This window comes from Ursus americanus, chromosome 4 (genome assembly GCF_024610735.1).
Source record: "Ursus americanus isolate L20-20 chromosome 4, mUrsAme1.1.p, whole genome shotgun sequence".
In the NCBI taxonomy this organism is placed as follows: domain Eukaryota; kingdom Metazoa; phylum Chordata; class Mammalia; order Carnivora; family Ursidae; genus Ursus; species Ursus americanus.
This window is the reverse complement of record NC_142130.1, coordinates 93,986,152-94,008,051: the sequence shown is the minus strand read 5'-3', so window position 1 is coordinate 94,008,051 and position 21,900 is coordinate 93,986,152. Positions and strand designations below refer to the sequence as shown.

Below are 21,900 nucleotides of genomic sequence, written 5' to 3'. Positions count from 1 at the left end.
GCCACGAGAAAGGAGGGAGGTGGAAAAGCGTCAATAACAGATAAATGTGAAGGCAGACACTGCGAAGAGCCTGTAAACTAACTCATTAAAGGACAAATCGACCTTGTGCAGGTGATGACGGGAAAGACCAATAGGCAGGGTCAGCTTTCTAGAACAAAATGAGACCCATACTGTATCTCTGTGAAAACACAAGCCTGCCTGTCCCTCCTCTTGTCCTGTTGTTTTTAGGGCACTTTTATATTTTAAAGGCCAGAGAAGCTGGCGTGAGGCCAGAAAGTCCACGTTCGCCCAGGTTACAGAGGCCACGGAGAAAGACCTCTTTGCTTTGCTTTCAGCAGTGACACTGGCATTTTATTCCTCCATCCCTTCCCCAGGATGGCTAGTAAAACGCAGTGCTGGGTGTGATCAAGTGAAGGCCGGAGACCACAGAATGAAAATGCCCCCAGAGCCGGGAGAATCCTGCCCTGCCCGGCCCTAAACAGCCACCCATCCAGGCCCTCAATGGTCACTCGCCACGGCCACACAGCTCCACCGTGGCTGAGCCGATCGTGATCTACGGCTGCACTCGACTTCCTCATCGAGGGAACAAAACAATATGCAGGAGAGGGAAGAGCCTCCGCCAAATCCCCTGTCACCCAGAGAAGCCACATTTAGGGCTGAGAGAAAGATCACGCTTCCAAGCTTGGCAAAGCCTTCCCTTCTTTGCACCAACGCAGCAGGCTCTGTCTCTGCAAAGCAGCAGTGTAACCCTCATGCAGCAACAAGCCTGTGAAGCGGGTAGGACAATCATTCCCATTTGACGAATCAAAATTTGAGACACTGAGGGAGAGATGTGGTGACTTGCCCAAGGATTTATAGCTGCGAAGTGGAAGGGATGGAGTCTGAACGTAGGCAGACGGGTTTGGATGTCTGCACACCTGTTGCTTCAACTTACCTATCTAGAGGGGGACATATTGGCTTGGAAGATGGAAGATCTGACTTTGATGACCCCTCTGCCATCAACGGCACAGATATTTTACGTCTCAACCCATCTGGTGGCAGAGTGGGGACCGTGCTTCCTGACACTCCTTCCTGCTCCTCCTTATTGTGGAAATCCACCACATCACACAAAATTCCGTGTGTGAAAATGAATCGACAGTCTCAGGGGAAAGATGGGGTGAACACACTTCACAAGATCGTCGGAGACCCCGGTAAGCACCGTGCAGTGTTCAGTGCATTCTGACCCCAGACCTGCAGATGTGTTTCCCATGCCGGTGAGAATGGGGCTCCGGGACTGTGCGGACAGCTCTCGCTCCGTAATTCCCTCTGTCCCTGCGTCTGATTTATTTTTCACACATTGAACTAGTTCATGGACTCCTCCATGCGCACCTGTCCTACGGAAGCTGAAGCTCCGAGCTCGTGTGCGGACTCCTTGCGCTAAAGCTCAGATGGTAACATGGCACCTTGCGCTCCTCAGCGTGCTTCTCCCCGAGGAGGTGTTCCGAGGCTGCAGAAGCTGGAGACTTTCTTTTTTGGTAATAAAGAAGCAGCCAGCTTTTCTCCCCCACTCAACTAAAATGAAAATAGCTTCAGAACACGTAGAAGCCTGAGGTTGTGTACTTCTGGAAGAAAGGGGATTGCTTTGTCATAAATCAGCTGTCATGGCTCAAAGGAGTGAATTGAGACAGATTAAAAGACCAGGTGAAGCTGCATGGGCCATCTGATCAGCTGCACCCCGGGGAGGTGAAAATTCTCACAATCTCCCCACGGACAACAAAACGCACGCATCCCCAGCACCATCATCAGCAACCCCTACCCCCTCAGCCTCATGCTCTGCCCACTTCATGGAGGAGAGTGGCTCCCTATCTTATTTTCAAGTCTCTCCAAAATCCAGGACCATGTAATCTGCTGGAAAACAAACCCAGCTGTAACTTAGGTCAAGGTCGGCTTCCTGGGTCAGGGCTGATCCGAACGCTGCCACTCGCACCACTGCTTGGCTTTGCGTCAGCACATCCAGACCCAGGCTCCTGCTCTGATGAGGACCCTTTACTTCCCAAGCATGAAACGTCTCTTTAATTGAACAAGCCTCACACACCTGCTCTCCATGTCCCCTCCCTCCAGGGAAGTAACACGGGAGTGTGGGAGGTACCTCGGGGCGAGCAGGCCACCTGCCACGTTCATCTGAATCAAGAGCCAGCATTCGGTAAAGTCGTTTCAAATCGGAAGGCAGCGGATTTTCCACATTGGGGTCATAGTTAAGCATTTATATGGTCTTTAAAAAACGTATACTTTCCAAGTGCTTTATAATCAATGCTACTCCTGCGAGCTCACAGCGGTCCTGCGGAGTCAGCCAGTGTCACCTGGTTTCTTGTGCAAGCATGCTGCTCGGTGGGCTTCCCCAGAGCCAGCCTCCACGCTCCATCTGATTCAGCGGGAAGACCCTCCAGCCACTTGCTCCCGGGGGCAGGCACGGGCCATTCTGAAAGCCTCCTCTGGGTGAGGGAAGAATATATAAAAGGCCCCTGACATGGCCAACGGATAATAATGTTTCATCAGGGCACGTGCTCTCATTCTCTCTCTCTCTCTCTCCACTAAAAAGCAATCAGGCAGCCCCCAGCTTTACCCACGGCCAGCCTCATGACCATGTGACCCGAGAATCACACAGGGCCTCTGGCTCAGAAAAGCCCCAAGCTTTGTTTAATGCTCTGTCATCATGGTCTTGAAATTCTTTTAATTTTTTTTTAAATTTTTTTTTCTATTTTGGAGAAAAGTGGGTTTTTTTGGTTTTTTTTTTGGTCAAAGAGAGAGAGAGAGGAGAGCAAAGTGGGGGGAGGGGCAGAGGGAAAAGCAGGCTCCCCCCTGATCAAAGAGCCAGATGTGGGATTCCATCCCAGGACCCGGGCATCATGACCCCAGCCAAAGGCAGACGCTCAACCGACTGAGCCACCCAGGTGTCCCGGTCTTGAAATTCCTAATGACGTTTCCCCCGGAGCTCCCACATGTCTGTTTTTCCCTGGGGCCCCACACATGTGCCACTGTCCTGCCCCGCCGTTCAAACACGGGCTCCCCCAGGACTGTCCAGCTCTGTCTGAGCTACTGTCACCTCAAAAGACATTTTGTGCGGAGACGGGCGGGAGCAAACAATTACAGAGCTGCTGCTTGTCTCGAAATCGCTTCATTTCTGAGGGAGATCTGCTTGACTCCCCAGTCCCTGTCTTGCTTCCTTGTTGAAATACGCACGGGACACAGGAGCAAGAGCGGGGGTCCCCTGACGGCACGGCTTGCAGCGCTGAAGTTACACGACCCTGCCTTTCTGGGTTTGTCGTGTGAGAATTCAAAATCCTCATCCCAAATTCAATTGTCAGGGAGCTCGCACATGAATTTCAACAAATCCGGCTCTCAGCAAGAACATGGCAAAAAAGGGTGGCATGGAAATTCTCTAAATGACGCCCCCAGAATGAATCCGCCTTGAAGATGGGATGGATTAAATCTAGATGAAAAGATAACAGTAAACTCGCATGAGGTATTTGGTGGAGGGACTTGACAAATTGCTACATCTATTTTAAGAAGTCATCTTCCAGAAGAGGTAAAAGAGCCCACATTTCTGAGGTATAGAACACTGCCAGAAATAATATTTGCGATGTGGGGCTGTATTATCTCTCTATTTTGACAGGACTTATGCATATGTGAGAACAGACTTATAAATATACGATGAGCCCATGCCTTGAACAAACTCCAAAGAGAAGAAACTGCTAGCAATGGTGAGGAAGCCACCAGGGGCTCTGAGATACAACGTGAGCAGTAATATTTCGCCTGGACAGACGCTAATACTCGCACGGATGGAAGCTACGGGTGTATCAGAATTCATTTAGGCATTTCTCACACGTGGAACATGGAACTTTTAAAATGAACCACTATGCACAATTTGCACAATTCCAAATGTCTTCCTGACCACACACGTGTAATCCGCTTCCAATGTACTAAAGACACTTGACTCCCTGAGCACTTTTAAAGGAAGACGTGATAATTTAATAGAATCCAAATATTCATTGATAAGGATGGGAAAATGTCTGACACATTTAAAGCAATTTATATCGCCAGGCAAGAGCAAAAATCAACGATAGTATCGTAACCAATATGAACCAATATGTATCCGTTCCTCGGACGTGAAGATTGCTAAATTGTCACGTGGTTCTAAAATTCATGACTTTTCAGACTAACCGTTAGCCATGGTGCTTATTTTTCAGTCAATACGTACTGAGACCCTACTTCTGGAAGCATTGCCTCCGTGGGGAAGGTTCCCCGAACCCTTCTTTCTTCTCTTTCCCGCAACAATGGACTTAGTCAGTGCTGCCACCAGTTCACAGTGACTAGACCTGGAGTCGGGTTAATTTGATGGGATTCTGTCTCCCCGGCTAGCCTCTCTAAGCTCTTTGAGGGGTAGGGATCATGTCTTCTTCGTTCACCCAGCAGAGCGTACAACACGCCACGGATTCCCCATCCACGTGGGCTGAAGGGCATGTGCCAGAGACAGGAAAAGTGTAGAAGATACAGTCTCTGTCTTTTAAAGGTTCCTAACCTCGAAGGCAGAAGGATACGTGGCCGACAAAATATGTGATTACCAAGGATACACGCAATGGTTTTGACCGTACAAAGGGCTGCCATTCCCTGAGCAAAGGTTTTTTTAAGAGTTTTATTTGAAGGGTTCAGGATGCTCTTTCTTACTCAACAGAGCCGGGGGTAGTGCCAGAAATGAAGGTGGATTGATGTAAAGTCAAAGTCAAGGAAACTGCCAGGAGAGGCAGGAGAAGACAGTCTACTGTGATCTCAATGAGGGACTCCACAGCAGCCGTGTGCTGACACTTACCGGCCTCTCCTTGTGTTATTGGGACAAGGGGTGAGGCTCAGAGTGTACCCTTGAGCCTCTACCAATAAAGTGGAAGACCTGGAGGAGGAAAGGATGACTTTGTCGAGATTTCTGTAGCTGCTCTTTTTTTACTCGAGGCTAATAAAAAAAAAAATCCAGGACAATATTGTTTTTCATAGATTTCATGTGCAAGTCCTAAATGGAATTGGGGCAGGTGTAAAAGAAATTGGGTTGTATCCAGGATATGACAGAAAATGAGAAATTTAATAGGATAGGAAATGAGTAAGTGAACCCTACTCTGGCTTTTCCTCTTGAGGAACTCTGTGATTTTGAGCAAAATTTGCCCTCAGGCATTCAGCTCCCTACTTTAAAATGACCACTTTGAAAGAAATGACAACTGTGGTCTCCTTCAATTCTCTGAATTCTAAGTAGGACCATAGAAATGACAGTCTTTCTCTAGGTCAGTGGTCTTTAAGCAGAGTGACTACCTCTCAGGAAAGGGCAGGACCACCAGGTTCAGCTGCACAGGTTGTGCACAGCACAACCCCAGGGGACACCACTGATACAGACTATGGCAAGAATGGCATCTCTGGAGCTGTGAGGTGTTTAACTCTCAGAACCATGCAGGGCTAAGGAAACTTTAAAAATTCTCTTTATATCTTTCTAGGCTCAAAGATCAATAAGAACGAAATAAGGTTTTATCAATAGCCACTATTGGGATTGATACCAACATTGTCACTTGGTGAGTAGGAAAAAATGGGAGTCCCACCACTAGTGACTTGCTCTCAGAATATCACCATGTGCTGCACTGCAGTTCCTTGAGCTCCGGGATGATTTATGGATTATGTAATCTACCTTTAACAAAACTAATCTCCCCACTAAGTAGGAAAGTGACTTTGAAATAGTCTTGCATAGTGACCTGCCATGACATGGAGGACCCTTGAGGACATCATGCTGAATGTGACCAGCCAGGCACAAAAGGACAAATACTGTCCGAGTCCACGTACATGAGGTCCCCGGAGTAGTCAGATCCATAGAGACAGAAAGTAGAAAAGTGGTCACCAGAGGGAGGGGGGCTGGGGGAGGGATTTGTGGTCTAACAGGTGTAGAATTTCAGTTTTACAAGATGAAACAGCTCTGGAGGTCTATTTCATAATAAAGTAGATAAACTTAACACTACTGAATTATACACTTAAAAATGGGTAAGATGGTACATTTTATGGTATGCTTTTCACCCCAATTAAAAAAAACTGTGCATAAAATTTCACAGAATGAAAAGAACATGAACATTGTCGTCAAGAGCAACAACCACGTAACCCTGATGCACCAGCACGAGCTCCTCACCCACAGCCATCCGATCAGAAGAAGCGCAGTTACCAAGACTGCTTGACCAATTCATGGCATCGCGGGTTTCTCTGTGTATCAAACACGCATCAGGAAATGTGAAAAAAGAAAAGCCCAGGTACACTTTTGCCATTTTGCCAAGCTCAGGAAAAGAAAAGTGATATTTTTCTCATAATCCCTGATGAAAGAGGGTTGTGACTTAATTAGGAAATTATATGTGTCAGAATCTTCCATTTAAATACAGGTATGGGGGGGAGGGGCGCCTGGCTGGCTCCGTTGGTGGAGCATGTGACTCTTGATCTCAGGGTTGTGAGTTCAAGCCCCATGTTGGGTGTACAGATTACTTAAAAATTTTACAAAGTAATAAAATAAAATAAAAACAGGTATAATATCTGAATTAATTTTTAAATAGTGGCACTTAGCCCCTGATGGACATAAAAGTATATTGGGGAAAAAAATTCTTGGGGAGCAAAAGAGAACCCATTTCCTTGTTCTGTTTTTACTGTCTTGTTTGGTTAAGACAAATGTTAATGAGTCTTGTCAACCTCCGGGGTCCTCTTTTCAGGTATCATATAAAATTAAAATAACCGATCACTTTGTTAGAACGTTGCCCAAGCCACAGGTGTGGTGTTATGAGGACAGATGGCCGTTTCCTCTGCCACACCGCTACTCCAGGTTGGACTGTAATAGCAGGAAAAGCATAATCTCAAGCCAATCCAGATGCAACCTCAGCTATCAAAGAGCTTTCACAAAGAGTCATAACCAAATGTTTACAACCTAACATTCAAAAGGCATTCCAGACCGTTGGGTCTGAAAGGATCGAAGTACGGATGACTTGAGATATTTCAGTCTCGGCAAAGCCCATGACTGTCCTCAAACTGGGGACAGAAACCTTCCAGGGAAAAGGATTCCCATGTTCTCTATTCTAGTTCCATTGTGATATGAAAATTGTTTCATTTCAATACTATCAATTCACACTTTTTGGCTGCTTTTCCCTTCGATGTTCTGCAGGGGAGTTTTCAGTTTGTGGGTGATTATCTTCCCGCTTTATGATTCTAATTTGTCTTCTCTTTATTTATAACATGGCAATTTAAGAGTAAAATATAAAATAATGGCATTTAGTGGGTGATAGATTTTTTCCACTGGCAATGTTATAACCATGGCCAAGTGTTTCCCTTTCAGAAATGGAATGAGAAGTCATTCAGGGAGACTCTGAAGCATAAATTTCAGGCTATTTGCAGGGCACAAACAATATTCAGGCAGATTGATGCCTGGAATGTATAACTTATGCTGAATTGTTCGTGTAAAACAGCTCAGAAATGCATGTTGGATTTATAGGTTTGAGCCACTGGCAGGTGTGGTAAACTTGCTCGGCTTATGGCACAAAATAATGATCTGTAGACCAATCTCATATCCGTGCTCGAAAGGCACCTGTACCAAATCGAATGGAAAATATTTCCCTCCTCATTACTTGTACCTCACTTCGTTCCAAAGATGGGATGAAAAATGGTAAACGGTCAATACCTGGGGATGATAGGAACGTAGAGACAGGCTGTTGGGCTGCATGGGGCATAGTTACCCAATTCAGTGTCTAGTTTCCCTGGAAGACAGGCAAATCCATCTCTTTTTTGCATATGAATTGTCATATACTTCCATGTCAAATATAAATTAACTTAAAATGTTTATACATGCAACTATAAATTAAAACATTTGGTTAGGGGCGCCTGGGTGGCACAGTGGTTAAGCGTCTGCCTTCGGCTCAGGGCGTGATCCCGGCGTTATGGGATCGAGCCCCACATCAGGCTCCTCCGCTATGAGCCTGATTCTTCCTCTCCCACTCCCCCTGCTTGTGTTCCCTCTCTCGCTGGCTGTCTCTATCTCTGTCGAATAAATAAATAAAATCTTTAAAAAAAAAAACAAAAAAAAAACATTTGGTTAATATAAAAATCAATGCTTAATTTTTAAATATGAATTAAATATGTGAATATGCAATTTGCTTTCTGTATGCGAGATATACTTTGCCTTCAACAGTATCCCAGGATTTGCAGTCTGGTCGACCATGATTCCGTGCGAGGAGTTATCTCACTAAAGATCTGGGCTGGCTCTCTCTGATCCCCCCCCACCCCACCCCCCGAAGCACGGTCAGATTCGTTTTCTGTTTCAATACAGCAAACCATTTTGTAGGGCGTTCACGGGCTCTGCCTCTCTGGCTACAGCTCCCTTTGTGTGAATTTCATAGAGCTTATCCGAAGTGAAACTGTCCCAAAGGAGACAACCCCAAACTATAGAATATTAGACTTTTCTGTCCCTCCCTCAGCTCCCCTGTTTTCCTTGACATTTTTCCAAATGTCAAGAGTTCTTTCTGTCCAGATCCTCCCCAGTCTTTCTTCTTTCTTTGCCGGCCACGAAGCATTTATTTTTTGTATGTAACAATGTATCCATTTCCAACTGAAAAGATTTAAATGACAAACCCAGGTTTCAAACCCGGAGTAAAAAAACAAAAGATAGAACTTTTCTTTTCCAAACCTGTCTGGACACTAATCTCAACATTAAGAAAAGAGGGTGTCGGATCTGTTGGTCACAACCACTGATAAATCCACACCCCCAAATCCGTTTATTCATCCAGGAAAGGAATATTGCCAAATGCCAGACCAGAAGCCAGGTCTTGCGGACAATGTAAAGTCGTTCCTGTCCTAAGGAAGGTCACGTCTAGTTGGGATAAGGCCAATAAATAAAATGTAACCCATAGTACTTGCTGTGGTCTGGATGTTTGTGTTACTTCAAAATTCATGTGCTGAAATCCTAAGCCCCAAGCTGAAAGCATTAGGAGGTGGGGTCTTTGGGAGGTGATCAGGTCATGAGTGTGGAGCCCTCCCGAATGGGACGCGGGCTCTCCCAGAAGAGACCCCAGGCTGCTCCCTGTCCCTTCTTCCACCATATGAGGACACAGGAAGGAGATGGCTGTCTATGAACCAGGAAGAGGGTTCTCACCCGACCAAGCCAGCTCCCTGATCTCAGACTTCCAGCCTTCAGAACCGTGAGCAATAAATGTCTACGGTTTGTAAGGCACTCACTCGGTGGTACTTTCCTATAGCTGCCCGAGCAGACGAGGACAATCACAGCCTGAGCTCGGATGCTGTGTTTTATAAAACCATCAGCCAAATACAGCATGAATCTGTGTGTATGCACCCTCTAAAGTCTTTCTCCCCCCACCCCACCCCCCAGTGAGAAGCCCTTTCTAGAAAGCCATTCTAAATTAATGAAAAGCCCCAGGCTTGGGCTCATGACATTATTCAGGTGCTCAAATAGTATGGGGCACCCGGTACCCTGAGGACAGAGGGACCACAGACAAACTGTGAATGCCTTCCTCCCGTGACAGCACCTTTAACAAAGCACTGGCACAGAAATTATAATTTTAAAAAAGTAACTCAGAGATATATTCATCATAAATTCAAGGCACTTTCCCTGACCAAAAAAAAAAAAAAAAAACAAACCACAAAAGTATTTCCTTTTCATCTTGATCACACTATTCAACTAAACCCTTAATAAAATCAAGTGTGAGTCATTTCTTCAATTTTTCTTTCTTAAAAAAGAATTCATCTTGCATTCTATCATGCTTAGAATTCAAAAGAGGAAAACAGTGAGACTTCTTAATCACACACCATTCGTTAGTGAAATGCAGGGTCGGGGGAACAAATTCTATGGCAATCTGTTACAACTGACAGCCCAGCAAATATATTTCCAGGCTGAATTGTGACCTCTTCCCACTCCAGAAAAGCTGAACTTAGAAACCCAAGTTGGAATTGGTCTCTTTCTAGACCTAACATTCCCAGTTGGAGTAGAGAGAGTGCCTAACCTGGTGCGATCCGATAAAATCACGTGGATCTTGCCAGATCTTCCTGTGTCCCTGCTGCTGGTTCACCCCCAAATGAGGTTAAAATTACAGAAGAAATTGAATTGTCATTTGGCCTTCTGTTGCTAGGACTTCTCAGCCAGTTGTAAAATCCATTTTATGCAATTACCCTCAGAATCTGTGCTTAACGGGTCTAAACACAGTTCTCTGCAAACCTGATCACCTGTCCGTTAGCATTTGCTATAGTTCACTGTGACGCCATATTGAATCACACGACTATGATAATTCTCATTTCAGCTCTGTTTCCTACAATTTGTCTTAGCAATGGGTTACCCCGATGACTGACAAGTTGAGTCCCAAGCAAGTGCCATATGACATTTTTTAGCCAATGGCTACTTTAAAAAAAAAAAAATCCTGTCCTTTCTATGCCCCCACCCCAAGACTGAAGTGAGCTTACCCTCCCCTTGCAAATCTCTCTCTAGACAATGCTGTTCACTGTTCTCTTCCTTCTTTAGAGATTTAATGTGTAGCCAGTAGCCTTTGATGCTGTGCTAAGGACAGGCGTGTGGGTCTAAAGATTTGCCCTTAAACGTCCTCGGTGTGTTCCCGCCATGCCTCCGATGGGCACAGTCCTTTCAGGGGCAGTGTCTGGATGGAAGAAAGGATCGTAACCCTGGCACCAAGTTTCAACATCCCATCTAAGACTGTGCAAGAAAAGAGCGGGGACAGGAAGATGCTTTCTCGAAGGGGTCTCAGGTCTAATTAACAGCTGTCAACCGAGGCGTTATGCAACAGGGGCTCCCCCCACCCCCTCGCAAATAGGGTGATGGTGGGTGTCATTTTTTAAATTGATTCTCCAAACGTTTGCCTTCATTGCATTAAAAACTTGCTCCTGGCTCTCCTGAATAAGTTCTTTTGAAGAGCAACTTAAAAACTCACACCCACGTTAGAAAATGGGACTGACTGTCATTGTTCACGGGACTCATATTTGGTGGCTCAACAATGGGAATGTTTTCTTCTCCTGTGCGGGAGTCCAGCTAGAGAGAGAAGAGAAGGACTTTGCAAACTTCAGCCTTGCTGGTTAGGATTTCTGATCCAACTAATAATCCTTAACCTGAATTTTGATCCCTACTAAATTATCTCCAGGCCCATCCAACGTACTTTAATCCTGAAATGTAAATTGGACACCGCCACGAACCACATCCACTCTCTCGGTGCCCTAAATTTGGACTTGACTTTCCTCACTATGCTTGAGCTCCTCTTTTCAATCACCATTCCCTGAAAAAGCATTGTCACGGGGGATAGCGATGACACTGTGTCATGGAGTCACCCAGCTGAAAGCCAGCTCAGGCCCCGAGTCCCCACCCCTCACCGCCTTCCCCCTAAAAGCTAGAAGAGGTGGAGGAGTAGGGCCCACCCAGGGAGCATCTGGCCCTTTGGGGGCCTCTGCTCCCAGCCCAGCTCCAGCATGGCCCAAGGAAGCAGCTGTGAGCTCGGGGATTTCTGCAGCGGGCCTCCAACCCCGCCAGCTGGGGCAGGCGCTATTTGCCCACCAGCTGCAAACAAATCCTGAAGTCAGAGGAAAGCCTGACAAAATCCATTGCTTTGGCCCCCTGCAGTAATTAGATACACGAGTAAGTAAACGATCCTCTGAAATCCATCCCTGCCTGAGAGCTATTAAAACAAGAAGCCGCATGTAATTCAACCAACTAAGGAAAAGCTTTGGGGTGGGGAGACGTTCAGTGCTCTACCCAGAAAGGAGCTACTGTTCCACTTTATTAAATGTTTTAAGCAGATTTAAGTTTTAGCGAAAGGACAAATTCCCACTCTCTGAGGGACATACACCCAGAAACTTGGGGACCAGCCAGAGAGCTGGTCAGCCAGCTGGTGGCCAGAGGACTAGGGCTGCATGTAACCGAGGGGGGCCTGGGTGCAGGAGGGACAGGATGGAAAAACGGTGGAGGAGGGAGCTGGAAGGGGTGTGGTGGGGGCAAAGGGAGGCAAAGGAGCTGGGTGTGCATCCCGCAGGATTCCATCAACATTAAAGGAAGCTTTTGCAGTAGCCAGCTCACATGTCAGAGGGAATGGGGGGCGGGGGGCAGGGCGCGGCCGCAGAGCTGCCCTAATTTCACTTCCAGCAGAAACGAGGTTGTGACCCTAATCATGGGCTGAGCTCTGGGACGTTTGCTTTCTCCCTGGGGACCCAGAGTTAGGTGAACAGCACCGAGCTGAGGCATTCTGGAAAGCTCACATGTATGATGCCGGCCACCAGCCCCGGCTGAAGATGGGGTGACAGCCGGAGGGGAGCCAGCAAGAGCACCATCCCTCCAAAAGAACCCAGGACAGTGAACTATGGAAGAAGGGCCCCTCAGTGCTCTACTGTTTTCTGACTCCTCCTCTATGAAACTGTTAATTTGTATATTTACAGACCCTCTCCACCCCAGTGAGCTGATACAGGGGAGATGCTTCTGAAACCTCATGGAGTCCAGCAGAAAGCCACGGGACCCGGAGTGGGGGAGTCCTCCTTGCCCTGTCTCTGCTTCAGACCCCAGCTCCTCTTTCTCCCCTACTCCGGTGGCACCCAGGGCTCAGAGGCTCTGTACGCACTCTGGACCCTGCGATCCACCCGGCGGCCCGCCACGCAGCCTGAGTCCTGCCCTTCACTACCCGCCAAAACGGAACCAGCTGACCTTGAACTTCTCTGTACCTCAGTGTCCCCATCTGTCAGCTGGGAATAATGCTAGCACCCACCTCACAGGATTTAGGGAGGGAAATGAGGTAACACGAGTGGAGCCCTAGACGCTGAGCTGGGGGCTGAGAACAGGCAGAAGTGAGGTGCGCTGGCTCACTGAGGCTCCCAGCCTTCCCACCTTCCTCCCACACTCCCTGGTCCTCACTCCGTCCCCAGCCCCATTCCTAAACCGCAGATGCTCCGCCCCCTCCTTCTTCCAGTCGTGTTTATGTCAAAAGTCACCCATCAGAGAGAGAAACGTAGTGAAGGCGCCTCTTATTTCTGAAGTTAATTTTACTCTAGACTTCAAAAAAAAGGGTCACCCATCTGTCAAAAAAGAAAGAGAAGATGAAAGGTCTTTAAAAGTGATTATTTAAGTGCCGACCCAAAGGACCTGAAAATGGACTTGTCTCGGTCGTTGAGCTGAATTAGGGGGTGGCTTGTACACCCCCAAACCTGCCTCATTTAAAAGAAAGAAAGAGAACATGATCTTTTTAAAATAAAATGAGCTATCAGTTTGCCCCAACAAAATCTCTTCTACAGAAACACACGCAGGGAAGGGACTTGCCACGGAGCATGGTCGCGGGCTTCCGTCCACGGCTGCCCTGTCTCCCAGCCCCGCCCCCACACGCAGATTTGTCAGGGTCCGGCCGACCTGCCGACCTGCCCCCTTCACCGGTGCTCTGACCAACTGCAGATAGTTGTGCTTCCACACGGCCGTGCGTGAAATCCTTCCCCTGCCTCTCCCACGCCTGACTGTCACCAGACGGCCTGCCTGCCAACATTCTGCAAGGTATCCCCCAAAGCAAACACGCGAGGACCAGGGGGAAGCCGCGCACACCTCCGGAGACACCACGACAACCAGCTTTCTCTCGGGAGGTCTCACCCCCCGAAGCACTTTCCAAAGTCACAATGAAATCAGCAGCACACAATGAATCCCTTTCTCTTTCCAAGGCAATTTTTAAAAGTTGCGCCCTGAATCAGGGTCTGCCCTTGCCATACCAACCCAGATGTCAACAGTGTCAGCCCTCCAAGCAGTTACAGGGGCTGATCTGCGCTTCATCGCCCCTCGGAAACCCTTCACACTTCCCGAGACCAGCTGTGGCCCCGTCCCTTCTCACCCCCAAGTCTCCCTCTGCAAGTTACAGAGCCACTCACCTCACTCATGTTGCTCGAACACCGCAGCTCCGGGATCCCTGTGCTCCGCTCCGTGCTCAGCTCCCAGGACGCTGCTCAGGGGTCGCTCTTCCACCGGTCCTGGCTTTTCTCTTAAAAAGGGCTGCCCGGTGGCATCATGCCTCCCGTAAGCCAATGAGATTCATTCACCTGTCTGCACTCCTCGCAGACATCTGAGAGCACGAGGGGCCACCTAGTGGAACGAAGCGGGAAGCCAGCTAGGTCTCTGCTCCAAATTCCGCCAGCGAGAGAAGGAAAGGCTAGATTTCTTTTTTTTTTTTTTTTAAAGGTCAAAGTCAGAGGTACAGAGATCATCACGGGTTCGCCATTGCTTATTAATTCAAGGGTACAGGATTTGGATTCACAGAAAGTATGTTTACAATGTCAATGGAAAGGTTTGTTTTTCGAAGGAAGGCCGGTTCTAGAAAACGGCAGCCCCTGCTCTCCTCCAGGAGCTGCAACCGACCCTGTTATTTGTGGCACAGATCTCAGCCTTTTGGGGGAACGTTTTGGAGGGGACTCCCAGTCTGCTTACCCTGGGCACGTCCTTCCTTGCTGGGAGGTCCCCGCAGCTCTGGGACGTGGATTTGGAGAGTCACTCTTAACGAGAGAGAAGGTCCCCAGCCCGATCTGTGCTGTCACAACCTCAACAGCATCAGGAAGAGGACGTGGGCGGGACCCTGGACCCCACTAATGGTTTCCTTGCTGCCACCTGCAGCCTCTCTGTAATGAGGTTCAGTCCTTCTGCATGGACTCAGGAGATGCCGAAGAGTCTTCCCAGCATCGAAGTGAGCCTTGACTTTCACAGCTGGGATCGTGGCTGGTGAAGAGCAGGGGGCTTGTGCTGCTGCCCATCTCCTTGGCCGGAGGCCGGTCAGGACACACTCCTGCAACTCGCCAGCTTCAGCTCGGCCTCACGTTCAAGCGGGAGCCTCGGCTGGAGAACAGTGAGGCCGCATCATGGCAGATACTCCGAACGATGACAAGTCACTCATCAGTTGACCTACCAGAGACATAAGCACATCTAAGGGACAGCTACCAAACAGCTCATGTGGCTAAATACATGAGCAAGTGGGTCGTTCTTACTCAGATGCCCCCCTCCCCGGGGGGCTTCCCCCATCCCCCACATGGGGAGACTCGGTCGACAGCTGCAGGAAGAACCAACACTAAGCTCAGGTGTTTTCTGATTCCCTCCATTGGCTTCTATCCTGCCATTGCTATGGGGGCTTCTCCTTTCAACTCCCTTCTCAGGTCCACCTGGGTGAGTGGAAGGCCACGCATCCCCACATGGGTACCAGCGATGACAGGCATCCCCACATGGGTACCAGCGACGAGAGGCTGCCCGCGGAGGCCTGGGCAGGGAGCCCTGGCCCAGAGCCCTTGTCTCTGTGGTGTGCTCGTGAGCAAGCACAAACACAAAGGGGCAAGAAGCACGGGACTCCCACGGCTTGTGCGAACCAATCTTCTCAATTTACAGCCACTTTCCATGGGAACGTGTCTATAGAAAGTTCCCTTTCAATGGGAGGATACGTCTATTCGTTATAATAACTCCCATTTCACAGAGAAACAGAAATGGACGATATATATAAACACATATTTATATATCCCAACCACAGGAAGCTTTTGCAAACCGAGAATCTGCCTGTCCGCACATTCTGACAGCATCCTCTCACTCCCCTTCCCCTCCCTGTCCCCAGTCTCACACATGAGCGGGTCTAGACAGGCTGCCTTTGGGGTTCCCCCGGTGGTGAGGACTGGGAGACCAAGGAGGACGGGTCAGCCGAGGCACAGCCGACCACAGGAAGGGGAGCAGCGTTCGCTGCTCTGCGTGAAGAGCTGAACCACACCTTCCCCAGCCTGGTTGGGGATTTGGAGCACCCTGTGCTTGGAGGTGGACAGTGATACCTCCCAGACACAATCCAGACAGGATGTGGTTTTGCGGGCTATGCTAAGGCGGAGGGGGCCAGTGTGCTGTGCTCTGCTGGCCTGGTTGTGGTGCAGACATGGATTTTCTCAGGGCACAGATGCGTATATCAATTTGCAATAGCTGGAGGTTTGAGGAGCAGTGAACAGTTGGTAGAGTTTCCAGGGGTCGGGCCAGAACGAGTGTCCAGGCTGGGCTGTGGCTTTGCTGCATAGAGCGTGCAATTGTTTGGAAAAAATCAGGGGGTCATAAAGCCTATACAAGGAAGATAGATGACATTATTGGCAGAACTGTGTCCCCTCCAAAAATCATATATTGAGGTTCTAACCCCCAGTACCTCAGAATGTGACTGTATTTAGAGATAGGGCCTTAAAGAGGAATGTAAGCTAAAATGAGGTCATATAGGTAGATCTTAATCCAATAGGACTGGCGTCCATATAAGAAAAATAGATTAAGACCCATCGCAGAAGGAGGAGTCTGTGAAGACATGGGGAGAAGTTGGCCATCTACAAGCCAAGGAGAAATGTCTCAGGAGAAACCAACCCTTGATCTTCCAGCTTCCAGCCTCCGGAACAGTGAGAAAATAATTTCTATCGTTGAAATCACCTAGCCTGTGGCACTTAGGTGTGGCGACCCCAGGAAACTAATACAGATGCCAAGTGTCAGAGAAGACTTTTAGGGGAAGCATAGAAGGATCTTAAGGTGAATTTGATCGGTATTTGCCATGTGGCATGCAGCTTAACCCTGTTAATTTCCCAAGGGATGCCTTTCGTAACGCTGTTATCTCCTATTAATGAGTTGGGGAGCTGCCTGTCTCAAATGTAAAGCAAAGGTAAGTCTGGCCACAGAGAGAGAACTGAGCAGCTGTGGGAAATCAGCACCCATGGGTTACACGGGATGCATCCGGGGGTTCATACCTCACAGTCCTGGTTCCACGTCTGCTTGGGGGCCAGCTGCACGGGCACTTGAGCACCGAGTGCTCCTTCCATCATTCCGCAGCAGGTGGGCCTTTAGACCACAGCTCCCAGCCCCACCCATCGTCTTGGAGGAATGGCGCGCCCACAAGACCAGCCACGAAAGCAAGAGTTGCAAAGACTCCCTGGACCTCATCTTGGAATCCCAAGGGACAAGGATGGTAAATGGATGGTCTTTAAACCTTTCCGGGTGGTTCTGATGAGCAGTTAAGTTTGAGAATCATTGCTTGAAACAGTGATAAAATACACATGCATGTACACACACACACACACACACACACACACACACACACCCCTCCCTCACTCTTTCCAAACTTTCCAGATTTTCTCCTGCTTCCTGCCCATTCTCCTCCCTCTACCTCCTTTTAGAATCTGTGTGGCCTATTCTATGACTCATAGTAGCCAGTATATGACACGGTAGATGGAGTCACGAACAGGAAGGTTAGAACTTGAGTCTTTGACATGAACAATGGTTTTCCAGATGACCTTGGCAAAGCCTCTCCATTCCTCAGTGTCTCATCTCCTGCGCTGGTGATACAGAAATAGTAAAATCTTGCCTCCGCCAACCTAAGCAAAAATATATACAACAAATATATTGAGCTGAGAAATAAATTTTGAAAGAACTTCAAGGGAATTCGATCTACAGCTTCACATATTAGATCTTGGGGAATACTTCAACCTTGCTGGATTTTTTTTTTTAGATTTTATTTATTTATTTGACAGAGAGACAGCCAGTGAGAGAGGGAACACAAGCAGGGGGAGTGGGAGAGGAAGAAGCAGGCTCCCAGTGGAGAAGCCTGATGTGGGGCTCGATCCCAGAACTCTGGGATCACGCCCTGGGCCGAAGGCAGACGCTTAACGACGGAACCACATAGGCGCCCCAACCTTGCTGAATTAAATTACAGACATAGGGTTCTGTAATTTATGAAAAATATATATATAATATGGGTAGATTATTTTCGTCTTCTTGGGAGTGTGATCCAGCCTGAAGGTACAGACTTGAGCCAAGCAATCTTTCAAAATCCCCCTTTAGGGTTATTTATAGGGCCACTATATATCGATGACCTGGGGCTTTTCATCAGACTTTTATACCAAATGCATCATTTATGTATAATTTTGGGGGGTGTAGGGGCTTTTAAAGCATCCACCTCTTGCTTCATTTTCCCACCTTTGCTTCTCCCCCGCTCCGTGTGCCGCCACATGCAGGCGCAGCACAAACCTCATCCCTGATCATGGAAGGCTTGGACCAAGGGAGGATGCAGTCATCCTCCTAGAATGGAGGCTTCATGGCCCAACATCAGTGGCTACACCCCTCCCTCCCTTCTGCCTTCACTGCCCCCTAAACAGAAGCCTCCTGCAGAGCCTGGGTGTCTATGCAGCCCCCACCCCAAAGGCTCAGCATTCCCCACCCTAAAGGGTGGACCCAGTAGGCTCTTGCCTTTGATCCCCCACCTTGCTTCGTGCTGCCTTTAATTTTAATCCGCTTAACAGAATCTAGCCCTCTGCCAACCTCTGGATGTCACGTGGCGCAGAGCCCGGAAGCCACTCTGGTTATATCTACAGATGTAGAAATGCAGCGTAATTCTGTGGACCTCTCCCAGAAGCATCTGTGTGTTCCAATGCTGATTCAGGTGTGTGCTCGCTTGCACAAGTCTTGTCTCTCCCCTCCTGGACTTTAAGCCTTGTGAAAGAGGGTGAGGCCACCCCACCCTGTCCTTTCTCCCCCCACCAAGTTAGCTGTCAAAACCACTTCCAAACAAGTAAGCTTTCTACCGGCCACTGAGTGTGGAGTCTGCTATGTAAAAAAAATTCTTTTTTTTACCCTACAAAATTAAAAGCTTCAGCTTCTAAAGCCAACATAAAAGAATTTTCTGTTTTAAAAATGAGAAAAGAAGGGCATTTAGGTGGCTCAGTCAGTTAAGCATCTGCCTTCAGCTCAAGTCATGATTCTAAGGTCCTGGGATCGAGCGCCGCATCGGGTTCCCTGCTCAGTGGGGAGCCTGCTTCCTCTCCTCCCCACTCCTGCACCCGCTCTCTCTCTCTCTGTCTTGCTATCTCTGTCATTATCTCTGTCTCTCTCTCAAATAAATAAAGATCTTTTTAAAAAAAAGCAGATTTATAAAAAATAATGATAATGAAATGAAAATAATAATAATGAGAAAACAGGATATTTCAATAATCTCTATGTTGTCAGATTTTAAGCTAGCTTTTTCAAACAATAATATATATATAATATATATAAATGGACTTGTTTTAAACCTTGATTACTGTGTCTTGTTGACTTAAAAAAAAAAAACAGATTCACAGAAATAATAGGCTGTGACTTCCCAAGGTTTTAGCAAACAATATTATACAGCTGCTATTCTGCCCCTGGCTCGTCATTCCTGTCCCACACGGGCGTTTCCCCATCTCTTCCATCACCCTTAACTGGGCACTCTGCATAACGGATGTGTACATTTTATTATTTCTCAGAGGTACTGAAAATCCATTATTGCCAAGTGCTCTCCCTCCTTCCCCCTCTCTGCCTCCCCCTCCATGTCTCACACTCTCCTAAAACAACTTGTGTTTACACATGCAATTTCCACCCCACCTTGGCACTCTGCGAGGTCACGTTTTCTGTAAAAAGTCACCGGGCACTGAGAAGAAGGGAGGGTGTGGGAGACAGACACGGATGGGTCCAATCCGCCTGCCACGGTTCTGGGCACCTGTCTTGTCTCCCTTCCCACGTCAAGTGCTACAGTCTCACCGGAAGCTGGTACTATTCTCCAGGTTTAAATTACTCCCTGTTTGTGGATGAAAAGGTCACCTTATAACCTGCAGTTCCTTTTAGCTCAATTAAAGGTCCAAGGCTGTCCTGGGGATAAGGTCTGCCTGGAAAGCTCCCAGAGCCGCGTGTCACCCTCTGCAGCTCCCTGTTTGATGAAAAGGTCAGCAGTGTTTGCGTTCAGAGAGCCCCGTCTCCAATGCCTCGATTCCGGGCCCATTGCTGAAGGCCACGTCCCGCTGGGAGGGCTCTCTGCACTCAGCAGCCGCGACAGTTCTCAGAAGGGTGCTTTGTTGAGTTTTTAATTATTTTCCCTGCATTCACATCCTACACAGGTGAACTCCTCCGATTCACTCTTCAGCAACTCCTCCCAAAATTTCAAATCAGTGATCTGCAGAGCCAGCCCACAGGTCCGGTATTATAGGCTGAATAGTGTCTCCCCAAATTCGCACACTGAAGCCCTAACCCCCGATGTGACCATATGTGGGGTGGGCCTTAATGAAATAATTAATAAGTTCAATGAGGTCCTAAGGGTGGGGCCCTATTCTAATGGGGCTGGTGTACTTATAGAAAGAGGAGACACTAGGGATACAGCCACGTGAGGACACGGGGAGTACGCAGCATCCACCAGCCAAGGAGAGAGGCCTCAGGAGAAACCAGCCCTGCTGGCTCCGTGATCTTGGGCTTCCAGCCTCCAGGACTGTGAGAAACAAATGTCTGTGGCCTTCCGCCATGGCAGTCTGAGCAGACTCGGGCACCTGGCCTGTGGCTGAGGTTCTCTCTAGAGGACACTCTAGTGGAGCCCCCGGGCCCCCACACTCCCAGGACTGAAGCACTCGTTCCCAGGATGCTGGGTGCTGGTGCTGGTGCTGGTGCTGGACTCAGTTGTCCTGGGGAGGCTGCTCTCGGCCGACGGGCCCTGCTTGCTCAAAGTCATCATGCCATCCAGGTGACCACCCACGTGCACTTCTGTCAGTTATGCGCCCAAAAAGGGATGGCTCTGTGGGGGCACCCACTGCAGCTCTAACACTTCCTGTGGGGTCAACCGAGGCATTTGTTCTGCCAGAATCACAGCCCAAATCCCCTCTGCCCAGGGAGCCACTCGAGAAGTAGGTGGGAACGACAATTATAAGGACAACGGAATGAGAAGGCTGTTGCTGGGCAAGTCAAGGCCGTGGAGGAAAATAAGGCAAGGCTGAGAGGGATTAGCCAGGAACTGAAGACGAAGTGTGTGAAACCCAGGGCCTATTGAGGAGCATACAGAAATTCTCATGTCTTGTGGCTACAGCAGAAAAAGCCGAGGAACAGGTCCAAGACTAACCACAGTGTAGCCAAACGTCAGAGAAGTCAAGTTCTCCTAATCGATGTCAAAGTCAGGGTCTGGTTGGGGGGTGGGGGAGATCCTGAGTCATGGGTAGATGCATGTGAATATCTTGAACGCCCAGATCTCTCTAATCACCCCAAGCCTACAGCACTGGCCTCCTCCTCCCTGCTGAAGGCTAGTGCTCTTGGTACTTGAAGATGATACAGAGGCTTCTGTCTTGCAAGACAGTACATGCCTATCCCAGATCTGCCTCCCCTCCCCTCCTCACTGCCAGACTCATACCTAGAGTTCAATCACGGTATAAGCTGGCACAAGTGTTGAGCCTGGGAAGGGAAGAACCTAAAGGAAGCTGCAGGGCTTGGCCAACACGTACTGGCAGAAGCCAAGATGAGAATGGCTGGGTTCTGAGTGTTGGATCAAGGCAGAAAGCCACAGGTGGGGGCAGAAAATAAAGTTGGACAAGAGAATGTTTGTTGATACAGGAAAACTATCCTATGATATAACACCTATCGTTCCAGGCAAGACCCCAAGAGATGGTTCCAACAAGCTGCTAGGATAGCTTTGGAATCTTGCAGAAAGTGGTGGTTCACACTGAGCGAAGTAGAAATGTCAGAACTGCTACGGCGAAAAGTGGAAGAAGGGATCAAAAGGCTCAGAGATGAGGGCATGCCAGAGTGGATATACCTTATAATTCTGGAAAAATACGCAGTGAGAGCATTGCCTTCACCAAAGCGACAAGGAATGTGTTGGTGAGAGGGACTGCAGGATCAATGGGTGGCTCAGTGGTATCTATTCTCCTCGGGCCAGGACTGGTGGTAGGGGAAGCCAATACAGAACCAGGCTTCCTGATAGGGATGATAGGACCCAGAAATAACAGAGGCCTAGTGGCAACAGTCAACCGTTGAAAGCATGTAGGTGCAATAATCAAAATGAGCAGGGAGGTCTGAGGGCAGCCGGTGGGCTT

The 21,900-nt window shown here is 48.4% G+C and overlaps 1 protein-coding gene across 1 annotated transcript in view; it reads right to left on the bottom strand.

Annotated features, from left to right (window-relative positions):
- The window catches only part of PCP4 (Purkinje cell protein 4), a 53,021-nt gene extending 38,998 nt beyond the window's left edge, over nt 1-14,023 (bottom strand). The window contains exon 1 of the mRNA XM_045813537.2: nt 13,933-14,023. Coding sequence (XP_045669493.1) covers nt 13,933-13,941 — 9 coding nt within the window. The 5' untranslated portion in view covers nt 13,942-14,023. The remainder of the gene's footprint in view (nt 1-13,932) is intronic.
- Nucleotides 14,024-21,900: the final 7,877 nt, after the last annotated feature.